This window comes from Rhagoletis pomonella, unplaced genomic scaffold (genome assembly GCF_013731165.1).
Source record: "Rhagoletis pomonella isolate Grant_MI unplaced genomic scaffold, Rhpom_1.0 Rhpom_scaffold_00002, whole genome shotgun sequence".
NCBI classification, from domain to species: domain Eukaryota; kingdom Metazoa; phylum Arthropoda; class Insecta; order Diptera; family Tephritidae; genus Rhagoletis; species Rhagoletis pomonella.
Window position 1 is genome coordinate 41,276,948 of NW_023458556.1, and position 21,014 is coordinate 41,297,961.

The 21,014-nt window shown below is 37.4% G+C and overlaps 2 protein-coding genes across 8 annotated transcripts; one reads left to right on the forward strand and one right to left on the reverse strand.

Moving 5' to 3' along the window:
- LOC118733613 (plasminogen receptor (KT)) lies at positions 1 to 1,386 on the reverse strand. Its single transcript, XM_036463074.1, has 3 exons — positions 935 to 1,386; positions 611 to 851; positions 1 to 539 (listed from the first exon to the last, which is right to left on the reverse strand). The coding sequence occupies exons 1-3, from the start codon at positions 1,016 to 1,018 to the stop codon at positions 406 to 408; spliced, it is 459 nt and encodes a 152-aa protein (XP_036318967.1). The 5' UTR covers positions 1,019 to 1,386; the 3' UTR covers positions 1 to 405.
- A 4,710-nt stretch (positions 1,387 to 6,096) lies between these two features.
- On the forward strand, positions 6,097 to 19,049 carry LOC118733614 (sodium leak channel non-selective protein). Of its 7 annotated transcripts, none has more exons than XM_036463077.1 (18): positions 6,097 to 6,204; positions 6,873 to 8,111; positions 9,181 to 9,293; positions 9,524 to 9,634; positions 9,696 to 9,839; positions 11,804 to 12,061; positions 12,133 to 12,661; positions 13,057 to 13,802; positions 14,150 to 14,287; positions 14,361 to 14,726; positions 14,818 to 15,568; positions 15,641 to 15,940; positions 16,014 to 16,208; positions 16,281 to 16,644; positions 16,856 to 16,933; positions 17,009 to 17,282; positions 17,747 to 17,903; positions 17,993 to 19,049. In XM_036463077.1, exons 2-18 carry the CDS (start codon positions 6,987 to 6,989, stop codon positions 18,713 to 18,715), a joined length of 6,372 nt encoding a protein of 2,123 aa, XP_036318970.1. In that variant the 5' UTR covers positions 6,097 to 6,204; positions 6,873 to 6,986; the 3' UTR covers positions 18,716 to 19,049. The 7 variants fall into 7 exon arrangements, with proteins under 7 accessions (XP_036318970.1, XP_036318972.1, XP_036318973.1 ...); XM_036463079.1 differs by having other exon boundaries at positions 14,162 to 14,287; positions 17,747 to 17,909; XM_036463080.1 differs by having other exon boundaries at positions 14,162 to 14,287.
- The last annotated feature ends 1,965 nt before the right edge of the window (positions 19,050 to 21,014 follow it).

A 21,014-nucleotide genomic window follows, 5' to 3' on the forward strand; every position in this document is an offset into this window, starting at 1 on the left:
TAACATTTTTCAGTTACATAAAATTTCATTTTTGAGTGCGTTAAGAATCAAACTTTGCTACTGCCTCTTATTTTTAAGTTTAAAAGAGCTTATTATGGACAATGCTAAGGAAATGAGTAATAACAAGATGTTTAAGCTGCTAGAGTGATTGTAATTATCTCTCTATATAAGTACATATTTAGCAAATATTGTAAATACATTTAGAAAATGGTAAATCTTACAAGTAAATAAAATATTGTCTCAAACTTTATATATCGTTAATATTATTGAAATTTCAAAGAGAAATTTTAAAATTCTTAAATACTCGCACATAAACATTATATTATATTAATGAAATTGATTGAGCAATGTATGTAAAAAACTTCAGTAGCATGGAAAATACAAATATAAGGAAAGTGGATAAGTCTATGAAGGATGTGGGTGCAATTTCTTTTCGATTTCATTTTCTACGCGTGCCTCATCCAACGATGCTACTGTTGGCAAACCTCCAGGCCAGTGTAATAGCTCATTTTCATGCTCCAATATCATATTAGCTTCAGCTGAAAATAAAAAAAGTTACAATAACAACTAAAAACATACATTCATGTGTGTCATCAATCGATTTTTGCACCTTGAATACGATGCACTTTGCTGCCGTACGCCAAATCGGCATAATATGCCATCACAAAGGTCAAGGGAATCATTGGGAGTAAAGCAGCCTTCCGTCTTATCGACTGATAATACTGCCAACACCCGATGCTAGAGGTGATATAGAAGGCGCTCAACCAGTAGAACAGTTCACGTTTACCAGCAATATAGGTGGCCATTTCGCGCTCTTTTATTTGGTAGTGCAGTTGTATCCAACGTTCCATCTGCAGAATCGATATTTGCAAATTATATAATTAAAATGAGGCAAATGTTGACGCTAAGTAATCAATAGGCAATAGGCACCTACTTTCAGCTCCTGGCATTTCCGGTACGCTGGATCATCGTGCGATGGAAAGCTAGACGTTGCGTTGCGTGACGTTGAAGAGCCCATTGCGACTTGTGTTTACTTATTTGTGTAAAGCAAGCAATGGAATGTCTAGCTATACTGCATCAAAGTGAAAGTCCAAGAAGATAACGATTATTTCATCAACAAAGGCAGTACATATACGCAACAAATAGCAATTTAGTTGTTAAACATTGTAAAACACACTTTTCAAATGTACTGCATACAAAAGATCTAAAAAATATACTTTATTTTAATATAATTATTCGATTTTAAGCACTATTTCAATAGAATATTTATTAGTAAAATTTTGTTTGCTTCACCAAAAGCACTCCAGTGCTTAAGCTATCGCGACTCGCTTCGATTGCGTATTTGTCTTTCTGAGAGACTTCCAGAGTATGATAGCGCGTATGTAAAATACTATTGAATATTTCAACATTTCTATACTTCAACTTATTCTGGCAATCTCTGGTGGTTTTCGGCTGCTAAGGAGCACTCAGACCTGCGCATCAGCGCTTACATATATCATTGTTTCTTTGTTGGTATTTTGACTGTACTGCTTCTTGCTGATTGTTTTTGTGCTCGGAGAGCATTATTGTTTGCATGTCAACAAACCAGTACCTCCACCAGCTGTGCAGCAGAAATCGCTAGCGATGCGTTCATAAACTGGGTTGGATATAGCCATGCCGAGGGTTTAAGGGGTATGTACTACTGATAATGAAGTACGCTCAATTTCGAGCGTAACGAAGAGCATACTAGTAACTTAATAATAATAAAAAAGTAGAATTTCCACTCATCTGTGACGACTTTTTAACATACCCTATAAACATATGTTTTTATGTGTGGACGACCACCTTAGGTGATTCAAATTTATTTATAATTAATTAAACAACCGTATTGTACGTTAGTCCGTAAGAAGACGAAAAAAATAGAGACCTACCATAATAGTACAAATAAAACTTTTATTTCAATATTCGCAATTCGTACATAGGTATTGTACATATGTATGTATGCCTGGTTTTTATTTTATTTACTACACTCACGTACTTGAATGCTGTCATCGTTAGGTTAATATTTGCTATTTTTTACTATGACTGCAAATGGAATAAAGACACTGCAAAGCAGCAAAATTGTTATTTTCAAAAAGTGTCGTCATTTGTTAAGTATTTTAAATACATATTCAGATTTTGTGTGATATTTTGTTAGTAGATCGTGATATTAGTTTGTACGTGTGCGCTCCGTTTTGTAGCTGCCAACAATTAACGGAGCGGAAGCAAGCTAGCAAACATCCCAAAGACACAGTTCGCACATTAAAACATTATTCTTTGCATTACCCTGGATTGTATAAGCGCATATATATATATATATATATATATACATTCAGGAATGTGTAGACTAAGGCCGATACATTCCTGGGTTAATGACCATTTCCGATTGGGCAGTAACCCACAATAAATTTAACGCTCAGGAAAAAATAGATTTTATTTGATAGTTTTAACATTTGTTTAATGTGCAAAATATGCAGTTAATAAGGTGACCAGTCTCCTCCATTCCTCACTACTTAGAAGGTGCTCACTCACTACTTAGAGGCTACTCTTAAACATATTCCTGTGGTAGGTGCGGGTAATTCATTGGATTTGGAATCGCTGCAATCTTGCAACAACCATAGGCTGATTTTTTAAAGCGATAATTTAGAAGGAAATAGATTCACTATTCCTATATTGCAAGTGAGCCCGCGTGGCGCTAAAATGCCAAAATTGAATTCAGCCTTTGAAACCGGTGCCAACTCTCTTCAGAGCCCTAAAAAATATTCCAAATTTTAGCCACAGATATAAGCGATCCGCGGCCTAATGTTTATCTTAATCTAAACAATTGAAGTAAAATATTTATCATTCACTATACGGCAAAATCAACTTTTTTTCAGGGTTTTGGACCAAACCAGTTTTTTTGTAAGAGATTGACTCATAAGTATAAAAAAGTAATTTCTCCGTTTTGCAAAGTTAGCCTCTGAAATCGAGATATGGGCGTTCAAAGTTCGAAATTGGTCCTTTGGTTAAAAATTATTTGTAATTATTACACGTAAAAAGCAAAAAAAAAAAAGGAAAAATATAGACGTGGTCCGGCTTTTGCTCGTATTTAAATGGTATATAACTTTTTTTGTGCAAACTTACTTTACAGGTGCAATAAGGGGTCAAAGCCTAGATCTTCGAAAAATTAAAAAATTATATAAAAAAAAAATTTTGAAATGATTTTTGACTCCTTATAGCACTTTCAATATAAGTTTGCACAAAAAAAGTTATATACGGTTTAAATAAGAGCGAAAGCCGGAACACGTCTATATTTTTACTTTTTTAGATGTTTACCTACAATAATTACAAATAATTTTTTACCAAAGGTCGAACGCGCATATCTCGATTTCGGAGTCTAACTTCGAAAAACGAAGAAATTACCTTTTTAATTATGACACTATCTCTTAAAAGAAAGTTGGTTTTGTCCAATACCGAGCCAAGTGCTGTACCGTGTTATAGATCAGTCAATCTGTCATTAGAGGTCGAAATAATTCTCATTTTCGGGACTAAATAAAAAATGCTGTTACTCATACGCCACGTATATACGTGTTTGATTAAAATTAATGAGCCTCGACCATATACATATGTAATACTTCTATATTGGCAGTAATACTTCTATATTGGCAAAAAATCAAAACGAGACAGTTTAGTACCGTTTCGAAAAAATTCGAACAACTGTCAAATCACTCCAGTGGCAAATTTAATTTATAGTGAAGGGAGCTGTAATTTGAAGAAAGGGCCGAGGTGTAGTTTAAAAAAAAGTTAAATGTTATAATGGTCAGATATGAAATCGTCTATTAAGATCATCAACACGAACAAATTCAAATGGACTATTCATGAAGATGCAAACGATCAATCTAGTTATCTAGGCATACATATGTACATACATATATTAGCTGTGGTAACAGACAGTCCAACAATATGTTTATTTTAATCGTTTGCATCGGTCGGAACAAGTGTACTTTTTTTTGGATTTGTCTATCCCGATCTGCTTTATAGTAGTTCAATTAGCTTAGAGTTTATCGCGGAACTAAACATTTCTTCATATAACATGGTTTTAGCCGTCCTGATAGCAGCTTTCTTGCAGTAGTTTGACTGTTTTAAAACGGCTAAATGTTTGGGGTAGCCGCTGTGGTCTAGGTGGTAAGCAGTGCGTTTGGCTTCACTTGGCATTTCCAATTAGCTTCAGTTAGCACAGAAGAAAAGCGACTAGCGTGCTTTGTTGAACTCGGCCGAAATCGCTTAGGCGGTTATAGCGCCAAATGAGAAGAAGGAGAAGCCTGAATTAAACCAGGACCTACTACTAAGTTTTGCTATTTTATGTCTGATAATATTATCAAAGAGTCAGTTAACGTTACCTTGTTTGGTCAACAATGAAAGTCAAATTTCAAATCAAACTACATTTTATTCCTCTCTGTAAGTGAATTGTGTTCCCGACGTTTGGAAGTCATAGATCAAAATTTTTAAGTCGTGCTTCGAGAATCCAGATGCTTCGAGTTGAATGTAGAGGAGCGATTTATGTAGGTCATTCACAAAAAATATATCTATAGTGTGGATAAAATGCGTTAGTTGGTAGTCGCGAAAATGTCGAAGTATATAGCCGCAAATTAGTCCCCAGAGTTCCAAAGTGGTCTCGAAAATCTCAAAGTATACCGAATTTCACGAGCCAGTCCCTACAATCTCGTATTAGTCCTAAAAATCGCGTAAGATTCAAAAATATTTAACGCTAAGTACCCAACAAATCTACAAAATACTTAAAAAAACGAAAAATCCCGAAAAATTTAATATGCCATATTTTCTTAAAGCTCTGGTGTTGAGGGATATTTATCATCCTGATAAGTACTTTAACAATTTTAGTATTTCAGTACGCACACTACTGCAGTCTGTTTTGAAAAATACAGAATATTCAAATCGTAACTTTGATTTTCATAAATGCCTGAAAAATTAAATTCAAACACTACCGATATGTTCTGCGCAAATATATCGAGCCCTAACCGCCAAAATAACGTAAGCGATATTTTTTTCAAAATTTTATTTTTCATGCAGAAATATTCCTCGGGCATCTAGATGTATTTTTGCAACGAAAAGAAAATTTTGAAAAAAATGTCGCTTACGTTATTTTGGCGGTTAGGGCTCGATATATTAGGACTTAAAAATAAAAAAAAAAATCTGAAATAATCGGTATCTATTTTTTGTGCCGACATAAGCAATAAAAGTCAGAATTTTAAAAGGCATGACAATTTTTTTCTATGCCCATGTGCGTACATAAGTAACGCGGCACATTTAGGTACATACATATGTACACATATGGGTATGTTTGTTTGTATATAAGTGCACTGATATATGTACATAGCAATAATTTGTTATTTATGTACCATTTACATATTTATTTTTTACGAATAACAGACCGCACACCGGCTGTTTAGGACAACACAGCTCAGCTGATTTTTATTTACAATTTTCAAAATGTAAACAAACACTCACATATCCTACGTAGCACTACATACATACATACATACATATGTATACATATGAATAAATAAACACCTAAGTTATGCTTGTGCGCATGTTAGTAATCTTGACCTAAAATGCCGGAAAAGTTGAATCAAAACAAAAAATGTACATATAGTAAAGACATACTTATGTACAGATCGAGATCTAACCGACAAAAAGATGTAAACGAAATTTTTTTCAACATTTTATTTTTGATGCAGAAATGCATCTAGATGCTCTAAGAACATTTCTGCATCAAAAAGAAAATTTTGAAAAAATGTTCGCTTACATCGTTTTGGCGGTTAGAGCTCGATAAGTATGCATATATGTACGTATATATGCTTTTGACGCCGCATAACATTACAAGATAAAGGAAAGTACCTCAAAGTAAAAGCACCACTTACACACATACGTATGTATGTATATAGCTATATAAGTGTAGGTACATACATACATAAATATGTATATATTTCTAACTAGATATGGATTTAGTATGTATGCCCAAGAGCCACGATTCGGCTACGCTGCCTATTTTACCATTTGCTCGTATCGTTGCTGCTATCAGTATTGATTTTGTGCACCTACGAAGCTGACATTTGATCAGAAAGGAGTGAAAATTTTTCCGCAGAATATTTTCCACAAAAAAAATCCAAATGCTAGTGCAAAATTAAGGTAAAAATGTGTTAAACAATGCCCGAAAGTCTTTAGTTGCCTTTATTTATCTATTTGCATCTGCTAAGCGGTTTCTGTGAAAATCGTAGCATACTTCGGGGCGTTTACCCTGGGATATGTAGAGAGAAGTTAAAAGGCTAACAACTGGAATTAAAATTAAAAGTGTTGTTGAAAACTCTTAAAAAAAGTTTTTAATGAAGAAGTAGACTTAAATATTTCAATGAAAAGTGCCTTTAATGCAGAAAAATAGCTATGAAAAAATTTTACAAGTTATATTGGTTGTATTGATTTTTCGCAGAAGAAACTGCGTGCTCGTATTCACAATATATATGTATGTATTCAAGTAAGTTTACACAATCGTAGGCGCGAGAGCACACAGCTTCGGGCATTGATGAACCAGAGTAAAGATATTTTTTTAAAGGAAAATTGGGAAGCTGCTGGGAAAACAGCTGATTAAATTTTGTTTACATTTCAATGGGGCTCGTCAGGAATTTTATTTAGGTTTATTTATTTTACCGTGTTATCGAGGCCGGTGATAACAGTGCCGTATACAAACTGTGTGGTATGAGGTCTACTAGGCGTATACATACAGTAGGCAGCCTAATGCTAATTATTAAGAAGTGATATACTACATTAAAAAATAATTCGACCGCTTACTTCCATTTCAGCTTCTCCCCTTTGGAAACCCTAGCGCTTTGGGGAACACTCGCGCAAAAATCCACTTCTTAGCAACCTAACCTTTTCCTTCGCCCACGTAGGATGCGCCCAACCTCTATGCTTGAATGATTGACCGATTGCATACGCGTCGCTTAGGAGCTGCAAGCAACCGGAGCGATACCGGCTCCCTATCGGCGACTACCGCAACCGGTGTTGGCGGTGTTATCGGTACTAGTACGAGTGGCGGCAGTGGCGGCGGCGGCGGCACTATTACTACACCTCCAGCCAGCACCAGCTCCTCCAGCGGACACAGTCTGCAGCAACAGCATACACAGCCGCAGGTACAACAGCAGCAACAATTTCGCTCATCACTACACCACCATCATCATTCGTCAGGCCATAGCCATTTCACCTTTAATACAGGTGGCAGTTATAGTCAGGGCCATAGTTCCGGCAGTCTATCGCGCATTTCACGCAAGGCAGGCACATCACTCTCCGCATCTGCACAAAGTGGGCATGGCTTTGACGGCACCAGTACCCTAAACAGTCCGTCAGTTGTGAATTCGGGAAGCGGCAGCGCTAGTAGTGGTCCCGGTTTACTACCCTCAATGGCGCCAATGTTGGGCACTTCAACAAGTGGTGGTAGTGGCGGCGGTGGCATAGCCGGTGGTCAACTAGGTGTTATAAGTCAAAATGTGTCATCGACTGCCGCAGGTAGCGGTGGCGTCGGTGGCAGTGGTGGCAGCGGTGGCGTTGGTGGAGGCGGTAGTGGCAGTGGTGCAGGTGGCATTGGTGGCGGTGTCATGGGCGGTATTGGTGGCGTTGGCGGCGGTGCGATAGGCGGTGGTGTTGGCATGGGCATCTGTGGCGGCATTAGTAGTACGATGGGGCCGAGCAGTGCTGCCATAACTGGCGTCCCCCCTATTGGGCTGGGCCTAGCAACGGGCATTGGTAATAAGATGCTCGGCCGCAAGCAAAGCCTCAAGGGGGGCGAACCGTTTTTGGCCGATTACGGTCCCGAGGAGTCGCTTAACGAAAGTGCCGATATTGAATGGGTGAATAAGCTGTGGGTAAGGCGACTAATGCGTCTATGCGCCTTAGTATCCTTGGCCTCAGTCTCATTGAATACGCCGAAAACTTTCGAGCGGCATCCCCCATTACAGTATATAACATTCGTGTCGGACACCGCGGTCACGCTGCTATTCACCGCCGAAATGATTGCCAAAATGCATATACGTGGCGTCTTGCATGTAAGTACGGTAAATAGTAAAAGTTCTGTAACTACAACAATAACTAAATGTTGAGCAAGCTTGAACGAATCCATCGAGCCAAATTAAGGAAAAAATATATACATAGAGGAGTCTTACTGGGGGACAAAAACTCCATCCTATTCTCTATTCATTAGAATACAGTACTAACCCTGCAAACCAAAGTTCCCGAAATCTTTAAGAAATCTTTAGGAATTTCTCATTTCTGTAACGATTCTGTTACGAATTTTCAAAGAAAATTATATGTAATGGTTGATACAAACTCGTAAAGAAATTTCTGTACGAAAAATAAAGAAAGTTCTGAAAAAATTCTGCAAGAAATTTTTCACATAGCAACATTATTTTCATTGCTATACCGATTTTCTTCCGAAATTTCGTAAAAGAATCGAAGTGTGCACAGTTTATTTCATTTTTAAAAATTCGGCAAAAAATCGGATGAGATCTATACGAATTCTTTAGAATTTCTCTACAATTCAGAGTACTCTGAAAAAATGGTTTGCAGGGCATATGTAGCTTCTGGGAACCAAAACTAGAGAATACCCACCGCAATTAAATAAAAACGAAGGTGAAGATAAGGAATGAAGATTGAAGATGAATATCAAGATAAAAATTAATAATGAAGATGAAGATAATGATAATGATACAACAGGTCGTTGTAGTGGTACTAGTGTAAAAAATTAAGTAGAATTGACCCTTAAAACTCTGCAAACCTTTGTATGTACAGATATGTACATCGCGTATCACTTTAACCGAGATATCCTTGCATACCTTATATGAAAGTATATCGCTCGATTGATTTGCTCAGGCTTGTTGCTGTTATTGATGTCGTCACGTAATTTATTTTTTTTTTGAATAACCCACCTAACCATAAGCGTCAAATGAATCGTGTTCGCAACTGTGATTCATTGTATATACTTATATACATATGTATATGTATTGATGCATGAATGCATGTGTGTCATTTCGAAAAAGGTATTGCCAATTCGCTTTTAAACGAATTTTACTAATCCAATATTTTTCCATACTTTATATTACTAACAAATTATCTTAGGGTGAAGTACCATATCTAAAGGATCATTGGTGTCAATTCGATGCGTCAATGGTATTTTTTCTCTGGATATCGATTATATTACAAATATTCGAAGTTTTAGAAATTGTACCCAAGTAAGTTGGTCTTTTGTTAAATACAAAACAAATACCCCATGAAAAAGTTGTTTGAGAAATGTTTCGGAAATTATTGAAACTTACCACTTCATATGCCGTTTAAATAAACAGTGCGAATATACATATGCACATACTTATTTTTATAAAAAGCGTTTATGTTAACAATTTCCGAGACACTTTTATTTCAATTTTCAGTAGCATCGAAGTTTTTACTAACATTTATCACTCAGATTTTCTTACATCTCCATTTTACGCGCACCACGCCCCTTAATTATGATACGATTCCTGCGAGTCTTCCTGAAATTTTCGATGCCAAAGAGTCGTATTAATCAAATATTTAAGTGAGTGAAGCATTTTTTTTGTTTAGTAAAATACTGAGTACTAATTTCGTTTATTTTACAGACGCTCGAGTCAACAGATCTACAACGTAACATTGTTCTTCCTGTTCTTTATGTCGTTATACGGCTTACTGGGGGTACAATTCTTCGGAGAATTAAAAAATCATTGTGTGATGAATAATTCGGAATACGATTACTTGGGAAGGCCGTAAGTTTTAACAAAAATTTATCTCTGTTTTTTTGATTACTAATCGAATGGGCTTAGATGGTATTGACTGCTAAAAAAATTGGTAAAATCATAGTTTCTTAAGCTAAAAAAAAATATATACAAACATACATACAAAGTAAGCTCGACAATTTTTCTATATGAAAGAAAGTTAGAAAAAAATTTGTTAAAATCAACGCGATTTTTTAACAACGGTGCCCATGAAAAAGTACCCATCCATATTTAAGGTAGTAGTCAAGGTATTAATCTGAGCGCAAATAAAAAAATCGTGGGGATTATCGCAAGAGAGTTTTTTAATCCTAAACGATAGCCAACTTACCCTTAAAACACTTTCAGCTTTTGAGGTTAAAACATATTTGAATTAGATAGTATCAGCTAAAATTCAAACAACTTCGCATTTGGTAGTACATCCCACAGTGGTAGAGCCCCATACATTTGTTTGGAAAATTATTTGGTTGGAGGTAGCGTGGGGCTTTAATTTTCCGTATATAACATAAATAAAGAAAATGAACAATTTGTGAGTTGGTTTATTTTAGCGCATACCTCCCATACAAGCCTAACCTAATGTAATAAAAAGCGGTCGATGTATTTACGACTCCGACAAGTGGGAAGTGACATACATAATATCGATGCTAAGACATCAAGTTGTCAATTAACATACATACATACATATATTTGAAAAAAAAAACGGTCAGGGTCAGAAAAACGTTTTAGCGTTTAAAAGTGACAGAAAATGTTTAAAATATTGATATTATTTTCATAATTAGGTTTCTTCTTATCGCAAATGAGTTCAATAAAGTTAAAAAAAATGGAGTTATCATAAACGTATTCTGCCCTATCCTGAGTTTCGCCCGAAAAAAAATTCACCGCAAAATTTTTCATCCGCCCATAGTAAATACATGTAAAAGAAAAGTGAAAAGTGAACCGGTTCGAGGAGAATTAAACTCATGATAAGGCTGATTATCTTGGAAATAATATAATCATACTTATCACGAGTTTCATTTTCTCTGAACCGGTTCACTTTTCACTTTTGGTTTCCATGGTTTTACTATGGGCGGATGTCACATTTTTGGGTGATCTTTTTTCAGGCGAAACTCAGAATAAGGCAGAATATATTTACTTTGCTTCTAAAACGGTTGTTGGCATTATCTCCCATTTAAGGCTTATGCTTCTTAAAACAGAGTTGCGGTATTGCAATAGATATTCAGAGCTTATTCCAATAGCTGTATTAGGTACAAGTATTAAAATAGAACGTCTAAAGAACTAAACAAAATTTACTTAGTTCCTCTCGTACACCACTGTGGAACCGTTCCTCGGTTTGGCCCAGACCGAAAAACTTCTTCAATTGCCTCACCCTTTTACGCCGGGTACTTTTTTTGCATAAGAATGTTCGAGAAAGAGATAAAAGCAATGAGTAAACAGACTCGCAGTATTTACGAGTACTAACTAACCCCAGCGAAAGTTGTCTTACACGGATACTGCAGTTTATGAGGTCATCTGCATAAACTCTAAATTTGCTAGAGTAACTCGGCCAAAAGGAAGAATGTGATGCCGACTACTGAATACCAGAGAAAGGTTTGAGGGTTCAATGTGACCTTGTAAAACGAGCCGCCTGGTATGTTATATGAAATTTCGGAAATATATGCAAGAGCTCTAATAAAAATATCATCGAGAATACATCCAGTCTATACTCTATATCATACTTCAATGTTAGGAACATAAAACAACAAACTTAAAGAAATATTTTTTTCTGATCTCGTTGTTAAATCCCATATGAAATTCTGCCATGAAAATGAATTTGCTACAGAACTCAATCGCCATTCCAAATAGGCATTAAAGTGTAAAAAAAGAAATTGTGTCGCTTTGGCCAAATGCATATATTCTATACTTAAATATATCCGATAGGTGACTTCTATATTTCCCCTCCCTTGTATATTTCCCTCCAGCATTTTGACGATCAATTCGTTGGCCATACCCGATACGTTCTGCTCCATGGATCCCGATTCTGGATATCAATGCTCACCTGGAATGATGTGCATGAAAATGGACTTTCTAAGCAGCTACGTGATTGGCTTCAATGGGTTTGAAGACTTTGCTACGAGCATTTTTACTGTCTACCAAGCGGCATCGCAAGAGGGCTGGGTCTTCATTATGTATCGTGCGATCGATTCGCTTCCAGCCTGGCGTGCTGCCTTCTACTTTAGGTAAGGAACTACAGAGTTTTATTTAAGAATTAGTTTTTTTTCTAAAAAAAAAAACACCTTCGCTTCACCAGCACAATGATATTCTTTCTCGCTTGGCTGGTGAAGAATGTTTTCATTGCTGTCATCACAGAGACTTTCAACGAGATACGCGTACAGTTCCAGCAGATGTGGGGTGCGCGTGGTCACATACAAAAGACGGCTGCATCGCAAATACTCAGCGGCAATGATTCCGGTTGGCGTTTGGTTACGATAGATGATAATAAACATGGCGGCCTGGCGCCTGAAACTTGTCACGCTATTTTACGTTCGCCCTACTTTCGTATGTTGGTAATGTCAGTGATCTTGGCTAACGGCATAGTTATGGCCACAATGACTTTCAAACATGATGGTCGCCCAAGGAATGTGTTTTATGAGAAATATTACTATATCGAAATGGCGTTTACGTTCTTCTTGGACTTGGAGACGCTGTTCAAGATCTACTGCTTGGGTTGGCGTGGTTACTACAAACATTCAATACATAAATTTGAATTGCTGCTGGCTGTGGGCACTACCATACACATTGTCCCGATGTTTTACCTCTCTGGATTCACCTACTTTCAGGTAAGATCCGACTACGTATTATATGTGTATTAGGGTGTATCACTCTCCGTGCAAAAAATAAAAGTCGGTGCCAGTTTTCTCTCTGAATTATTAAGTGTATTGTATTTTAAGACTTTCGTCAAAATATTCCGGAAAAATATTTCGATTGGCGTGAGCTGGACCGACTTTAAAATATTTACCTCCAAAAATCGGCTTTTTTTAAATAAAGTCAGTTTAAAAAAATTTGTTTTTCTAAAAAATCACCTCAGATTATAGAGGAGTTTAAGCTTAGAAGGCCTGCATAAAATGTTTAAAAATTTTAATAACGAAATAATATTTCAAATTCGTCCAGCACACACAAATCTCAATATTGTTTCGACATATACCAACAATTTTTACCTTCTTCCTTCTTCCAGGTCCTACGCGTTGTCCGTTTGATCAAAGCGTCACCGATGCTCGAAGGCTTCGTTTATAAAATTTTCGGCCCCGGCAAGAAACTCGGCTCACTGATCATATTCACTATGTGCTTGCTGATCATTAGCTCCAGCATTTCCATGCAACTTTTCTGCTTTCTCTGTGACTTTACGAAATTCGAATCATTCCCGGAAGCATTTATGTCTATGTTCCAGATTCTCACGCAAGAAGCTTGGGTTGAGGTTATGGATGAAACTATGATACGCACAAGTAAAACACTGACACCCCTAGTGGCCGTCTACTTCATACTCTATCACTTGTTCGTCACATTGATCGTGCTGAGTTTGTTCGTGGCGGTTATTTTGGATAATTTGGAATTGGATGAGGATATTAAGAAATTGAAGCAACTTAAATTTCGCGAGCAAAGCGCTGAGATCAAAGAAACTCTACCATTTCGTTTGCGCATTTTCGAAAAGTTTCCAGATTCGCCACAAATGACTATACTCCATAGAATACCGAACGATTTCACGTTGCCGAAAGTGCGTGAGTCCTTCATGAAACATTTCGTAATCGAGTTAGAAACAGATGATCCTTCGATCGTCGAGAATTGTAAGCGACCTATGTCGGAATGTTGGGAGTCCAATGTGGTATTTCGTAAGCAGAAGCCTGTACGAATAATGAACAAAACGCCAAAGGTGCGTTCGGCCGGCAGCAGTTTGCGGAAGTTAGCTATCACTCATATAATCAAGTAAGCGATAGATAAGGAACTGTCTTTCAAAATGTAAATAGAATTGGCTGCAAAATTTTCCGAATGGGAAACTGCTGTCGAGACATTCCTTTTTTGAAGGGAATAGTATGTCTTAATATGCAAGCAGAGAATAATTTGTATATATGTATGTATATATGTATGTATGTATGTATATGGTATCATCCATGAACGAAAGACTGTCTTTTTGGTTCATGGGTATCATCTAGGGCATTTAAAACAATCGTTCATTCCCTTATCGAAATGTTTCGGCAGCCGTTGTCCTGCATGCAATGTGTCCTCAAAATTCTCATATTTGTGTACTTTTATTCAAAATTGACTTACTCAAGTCGACTTTCCAGTGATTCGAATAATCAGCGTTTAATGCTTGGAGACTCCGCTATGCTGCCTGTCGTAGGCGGCAAAGGGGGTTTAAAGTCTCAAGGCACCATAACACATTCGAAACCATGGCGTGTAGATCAAAAGAAGTAGGTTCCTAACACATTTTAAGCGATTGCATTAATCTGGTATTGGCCTTAACTTTTATTTGTGTCAACCCAGATTTGGTTCACGTTCTATACGCCGGAGCGTACGTTCCGGTTCGATTAAATTGAAACAGACTTATGAACATTTAATGGAGAATGGCGACATCGCAGCAGCGCCACGCGCCAATTCGGGGCGTGCACGTCCACACGATCTGGATATAAAGCTGTTGCAAGCGAAGCGTCAGCAGGCCGAGATGAGACGCAATCAACGCGAGGAGGACTTGCGCGAGAATCATCCCTTCTTCGATACACCGCTCTTCCTAGTGCCGCGTGAGAGTCGTTTCCGTAAGATTTGCCAGAAAATCGTGCATGGCCGCTACGACGCCCGTCTCAAAGATCCACTGACGGGCAAGGAACGCAAAGTGCAGTACAAAAGCATGCAGTATGTTTTTGTTTTTACTGATTTTCCAAAAGTTTAATCTGTATGCATTCATATTTATGTACATATGTATATTCTTCCTTCTCATACGCAGTAACTTTCTCGGTCTTGTCACTTACTTGGATTGGGTAATGATCTTCGTTACGACACTCTCCTGTATTTCAATGATGTTTGAAACGCCCAGCTACCGGGTTATGGATCATCCGACTCTACAAATAGCTGAATATGGGTTCGTTATTTTTATGAGTCTGGAGCTGGCACTTAAAATACTCGCCGATGGCCTCTTCTTCACGCCAAAAGCATATATAAAGGACGTCGCCGCTGTGTTGGATGTCTTCATATATGTTGTTTCTACATCCTTCCTCTGCTGGATGCCTCAACAGATACCGACCAGTTCCGGCGCACAACTCCTAATGATTTTGCGCTGTGTGCGTCCGTTGCGTATTTTCACGCTGGTGCCACACATGCGCAAGGTCGTTTATGAGTTGTGTCGCGGCTTCAAGGAGATCCTGCTCGTATCCACGTTGCTCATACTGCTCATGTTTATATTCGCCAGCTATGGTGTACAGTTATATGGTGGGCGATTGGCGCGTTGCAATGATCCTACTATAATGCGTCGTGAGGATTGTGTGGGCGTGTTTATGCGACGCGTTTTTGTAACAAAAATGAAACTCACGCCCGGCGCCAATGAGTCGTATCCGTCAATGTTGGTGCCCCGCGTCTGGGCTAATCCGCGCAGATTCAATTTCGACAACATCGGTGATGCGATGCTGACGTTATTCGAAGTGCTCTCCTTCAAGGGTTGGTTAGATGTGCGAGACGTGTTGATTAAAGCTGTTGGACCGGTGGGTACAAAATTAAAGTTATAGTTTTCCCAACTAGAGCAGCTAGAATTTGTGTGTTCTCTTCTCTTTCAGATACATGCCATCTATATACACATCTATATTTTCTTGGGTTGCATGATTGGACTGACCTTGTTTGTGGGTGTGGTGATCGCTAACTACTCGGAGAACAAAGGTACCGCTCTCTTGACAGTCGATCAGCGTCGTTGGTGCGATCTGAAAAAGCGTTTGAAAATTGCGCAACCTCTGCATTTACCACCGCGTCCTGATGGCAGAAAGTTCCGTGCATTTACCTATGATATAACGCAGAATATAATTTTCAAGCGTATTATAGCGGTGGTGGTGCTGATCAATAGCATGTTGCTATCTATTACGGTAAGGAGGGTGTTTGCCGAAAGTGATAAAATGATGAGAAGACACCGAATCAATTCTTTACGTTTGTTTGCAGTGGATTAAGGGTGAAGTGCATACTGAACGTTTAGTGATCGTCAGCGCTGTGCTGAATTTTGTGTTTGTCATTGAAGTGGTTATGAAGAATATAGCGTTCACTCCACGCGGCTACTGGCAATCGCGACGAAATCGCTATGACCTACTGGTCACAGTGGCTGGCGTTGTTTGGATATTCTTGCAAACTATATTAAGGGTAGGCTGTAATTATCTTCTATAAAACACGTACAAGATAATTAATTAATTATTTTCCAACTCTTTTCAACAGAATGATCTCTCATATTTCTTCGGTTTTATGGTGGTAATTTTGCGTTTCTTCACCATTACTGGCAAACACACCACACTCAAAATGCTTATGCTAACAGTGGGCGTGTCCGTTTGCAAATCATTTTTCATCATATTCGGCATGTTTTTGCTGGTGTTCTTCTATGCTTTGGCTGGCACTATCCTCTTCGGTACTGTCAAGTATGGTGAGGGTATTGGAAGGCGTGCAAATTTCGGTTCACCCGTCACAGGAGTGGCTATGTTGTTTCGGATTGTTACCGGAGAGGATTGGAATAAGATTATGCATGACTGCATGGTGCAGCCGCCATACTGTACACCGGGAAACAATTACTGGGAAACCGATTGTGGTAAATAAATACAGTGAAGTCTCGAAATAACGAACCTTGGTATAACAGTAAACTTAATATGATGTAATTTTCCCTTAGTTCGCTGAAAAAAGAACACCTTATGCTCTTTCGGCCATGACTATGTAGTTATTTAAAAAGTTGACTTGAATTTGAAATTTTGTTAACACATTGAGCCTTTAAACAGCATTAATTTGATTTACTAAATTTGCAGGCAATTTCACCGCCAGTTTAGTTTACTTCTGCACGTTCTACGTCATAATTACCTATATTGTGCTAAATTTGCTAGTGGGTGTGTACAACGGTGTCGATAAAATATGCAATTAAGTACTGTATATTCATATCTATACATATTTTTTTCGCACAGCTATTATCATGGAGAACTTTTCATTGTTCTATTCAAATGAGGAGGATGCGCTGCTTTCCTATGCTGACATAAGAAATTTTCAGAACACATGGAATATAGTGGATATACATCAACGTGGCGTCATACCGGTACGACGTGTAAAATTTATACTGCGTCTCTTAAAAGGACGACTGGAGTGTGATCCACAAAAGGACCGATTGCTTTTCAAGTACATGTGCTATGAGCTGGACAAGCTGCATAATGGCGAAGATGTGACATTCCACGATGTAATCAAGTAAGTGTACAAATAGTATATCGTCCATACATATTTACATATGTATGTACATTAGGGTGCATCACTAAAAAAGTTTCAATTCTTCCACCGGAATTATAAAATGTATTATATTTTAAGATTTCCGCCAATATATTACAGTGGGTGCATCACTCTTCCATTTTTCCATTTATTATATTTTAATGGCCTTATTCGTGAAAAATTAAATAGGGTTAAAAAAATTTATAAATTTTATATTAAATATTTTTAAAAATCTAACTTTATTTATAAAAAAACTCCTTTTTGGAGGTATTTCAAATAGGTCCAGCTCGCGTAAACCTTGATATTTTTTTGAAATAGTTTGGCGGAAGTCTTAAAAGAGGATACGTTTTCTATTTCCGATGGAAAAACAGTACCTTTTTTTTTTGTGAAGAGTGTGGCACCCTACTATACGCACATTCAAATCTAATCTTCCTTTCTCGTTTTAGCATGTTATCCTATCGCTCAGTGGACATACGTAAGGCCTTACAGCTAGAGGAATTACTGGCACGCGAAGAATTCGAATATTTAGTTGAAGAAGAGGTGGCTAAGATGACGATACGCACATGGTTGGAGGGTTGTTTGAAAAAGATACGCGCACAAAATGCAAGTGTACGCTCTTAACTAATTGTTAAATTTAAACTCTGTTGATTCATCTACATATGTATGTATGTATGTACTTTTCTTGCCTTTAGAAGCAACAAAATTCTCTCATAGCCGGTTTGCGCGCCACTAATGAACAGCTTATGCTGCTTAAGGCTCCCGAAGATAAAACACCCACCACCGGTGGGGAAAAACCACCTGGCAGCGCCACTGCACCTTGCCCACCTACCAGTGATGCTTTTTCGCCCACCTTCAGTTCAACCGAGAACGAAGAGAAGGATGCCAGCGGCAGTGCCGCCATTTCAACTACCGCCGATGCACATGGCGTGCAACGTGTCATAAGTGCCACCAAGCGTGTCTATGTGCTAAATCGCTCCGATTCGACGGGTAGTTCAGCTGGTCGCAAATACTTGGCACCCACCACATCCGATCCACAACAACGCAGCACACTCACCGACAAAGAGCGCTTGCATATTAGTAGCCAGCAGAAGAAGAAAAATTCAATGACAGCAGTGCCCACACTGCCACCCGTTGTGGCAGCGAGCGGTGCTGTAATTAAACGCGATATAAATCGCACGTCGGGTTATTTCGCTTCGACCAATAGCGATGGCAGTCAATTTCATTATCCACCGAATGTGACGAATCACTATGGAGAACAACATGGACCGCTGGGTAGTCCATCGGCAATTATGGGACACATAATTGCGGGTAGTAAACTATTACCTTTCAACAATCAAGCAAATGCGGTGTACGAGGTGCACGATTGGTGGCAAGAGCAAGTGATTTGCACGCTCTACAGCGATGATGAAGGTTAGTTTTTGTATTAAATTGTGAATTAAATAGTAGGAAAAACTAAACAATCTAGGTATAAGTACGATTAAAAAATTAGTAATTATAAGATGGGATACTATGATTAGTAAATTAATGTGATTAATGTAAATGTTACATTTTATCGTTAAATTGTTGGCTTTGCTAAGCACAATGCCAAATTTACAGACACAAATAATAATATACTCAATGATAGATAATATACAGTTATTGTTTCATGAGTTGGATACTTTTAGACAATATTATAAGATAATATTTAATATGTATTAAAACATACTTTGGTGTATTAACTTTGTAATAAAAATATGTTGAATAATTGGATTTTTCTAGTTTTAATACCAGAAATAGCCAAAAGTGTCGCAAAGGGAAAAATATATTCGAAAAATTTTAGAAATGTCTTTAAGATAGTAATAAAAATATGCATCCCAAAACTATAAACAAAATGTACCCAAATTTATTTATTTAAGTGGGCAGGGCCTGGGTTCAAGCCCGGTTCAACCCAACATCATAAAATAAAAAAAAAGTTTTTTTTTCTAATAGCGGTCGCCCTTCGACAGGCAATGACAAATCTCCGAGTGTATTCCTGCCATGAACAGCCTCGCATAAAAATACAATCGACGTTCGGAGTCGGCGTAAAACTGTAGGTCCCTCCAAGGCGCACGCCACAAATCGGAGGAGAAGCTCGGCCAAACACTATCATATTTGTAAGCGCCAATCTATTATTTTTATTAGGAATGATTTATTCAACCATCACAAGCTAATAGCTAAATTTTGTACAAATAAAGCGAAATTAGCTTATTTTATATTGGCCAAATTTTGACAATTGTTTGACTGCAATGAAACAAATTTTTAAAAATATTCAAAATCAAGTCTTTTTATTTCGATTTCGTGCGAATAGCTCTAATCCAATACTTTTCGTGTATAATCCTATAAGAAGGTCAAACAGCAAAATTACTCTATGAAGTGAGAGTAAAAAGTGAGTAACAACAAAAAGTACGGGAACAAAAAAAGCATTTTTTCCTGTAAAAACGTCAACCAGTGATCACTTGACACTTTTCACGATTTTACCAAACAAAATTCTCCAAAAATCGCCCTCATTTACAGGATTTTGGAGTACGGGTACATTTTTCCTGTGTAATTCATTTACTATACTGTATACTTTAAATTTAACTTTGTAAACAGGTGGCAACTCTCTTCAAGATATTTTGCATTATTATTATTACATATTTTATTTCCAAACCACAACCTCTGTCATCTGACACTCATATCGACGTACATACATATTTAAATGTTTTAATTGCCTTAAATCAAGTTCACTGATTATGTAAACGGGTGGGAATGCTCCTATATGCAGTTTAGAAATAAAAATTTTTCAGGGCCAACTTTGTAAACAGGTGGTAACCCTGTTAAACATATTTTCAAACTAAAACCTTTTTAAACCTTTTTCGTCCAACGCCCGTTCTGTGATACATATTCAGCCTTATCATGAGTTTCATTTTCCCCGAACCGGTTCACTTTTCACATCTGGTTTCCATGGTTTTACTATAGGCGGATGATAAATTTTCGGGTGAATTTTTTTTCAGGCGAAACTCATGATAAGGCAGATTATTATCTACTTCCAATAATTGAACTTGAATTGAATTTTTAAATAACGTGGCAACCCTCCTACATGTAGTTTAGAAATTAAGTTACCTACTTCAAAACAATAAATTTTAAATTTTTGTCCAATTTATATAAAATTTATACACAATAATATTTATATTGCTCAAAAGAACTTTAGTTCCGAAAATGAAAGTTATATCTGGAAAACCTGAGTTACTAGAGTACTTTAAAGGCTCAAAAGTGTCCACAAAATAAGCCAATATTTACCGTTGTTTCTACGGCATAAACCGAACCGATCACTTACAAAAATGAATCTGTCGGTAAGTTTGGATATTTGTCTTTGAAACGCTACTGTTTTCTTTGAAATCGCTTCATTAGTTCTCATGCAATAAGCGTTTTTGTGAAGCTCTAAAAATTACAACTACAACATTTGAGCATGACATCCATACCGAAACGTAAAGCAGAATATACACAATCAGACTTGTATGCATACTTAGTCGCATGTCAGTTAAGTATACACCATGCGACAAGTTGTTCAAACATCATTTCGTTGTAACCGTTGAAGTGAGCGAACATCACGGCATACGGATCTACTTCTTCCCAGTAAATATTTAGAGGCACAAATTATTCATACTGGACTCTTATTGCCCACGCATACGGCTCGTTATGGAGCCATATTTGTAG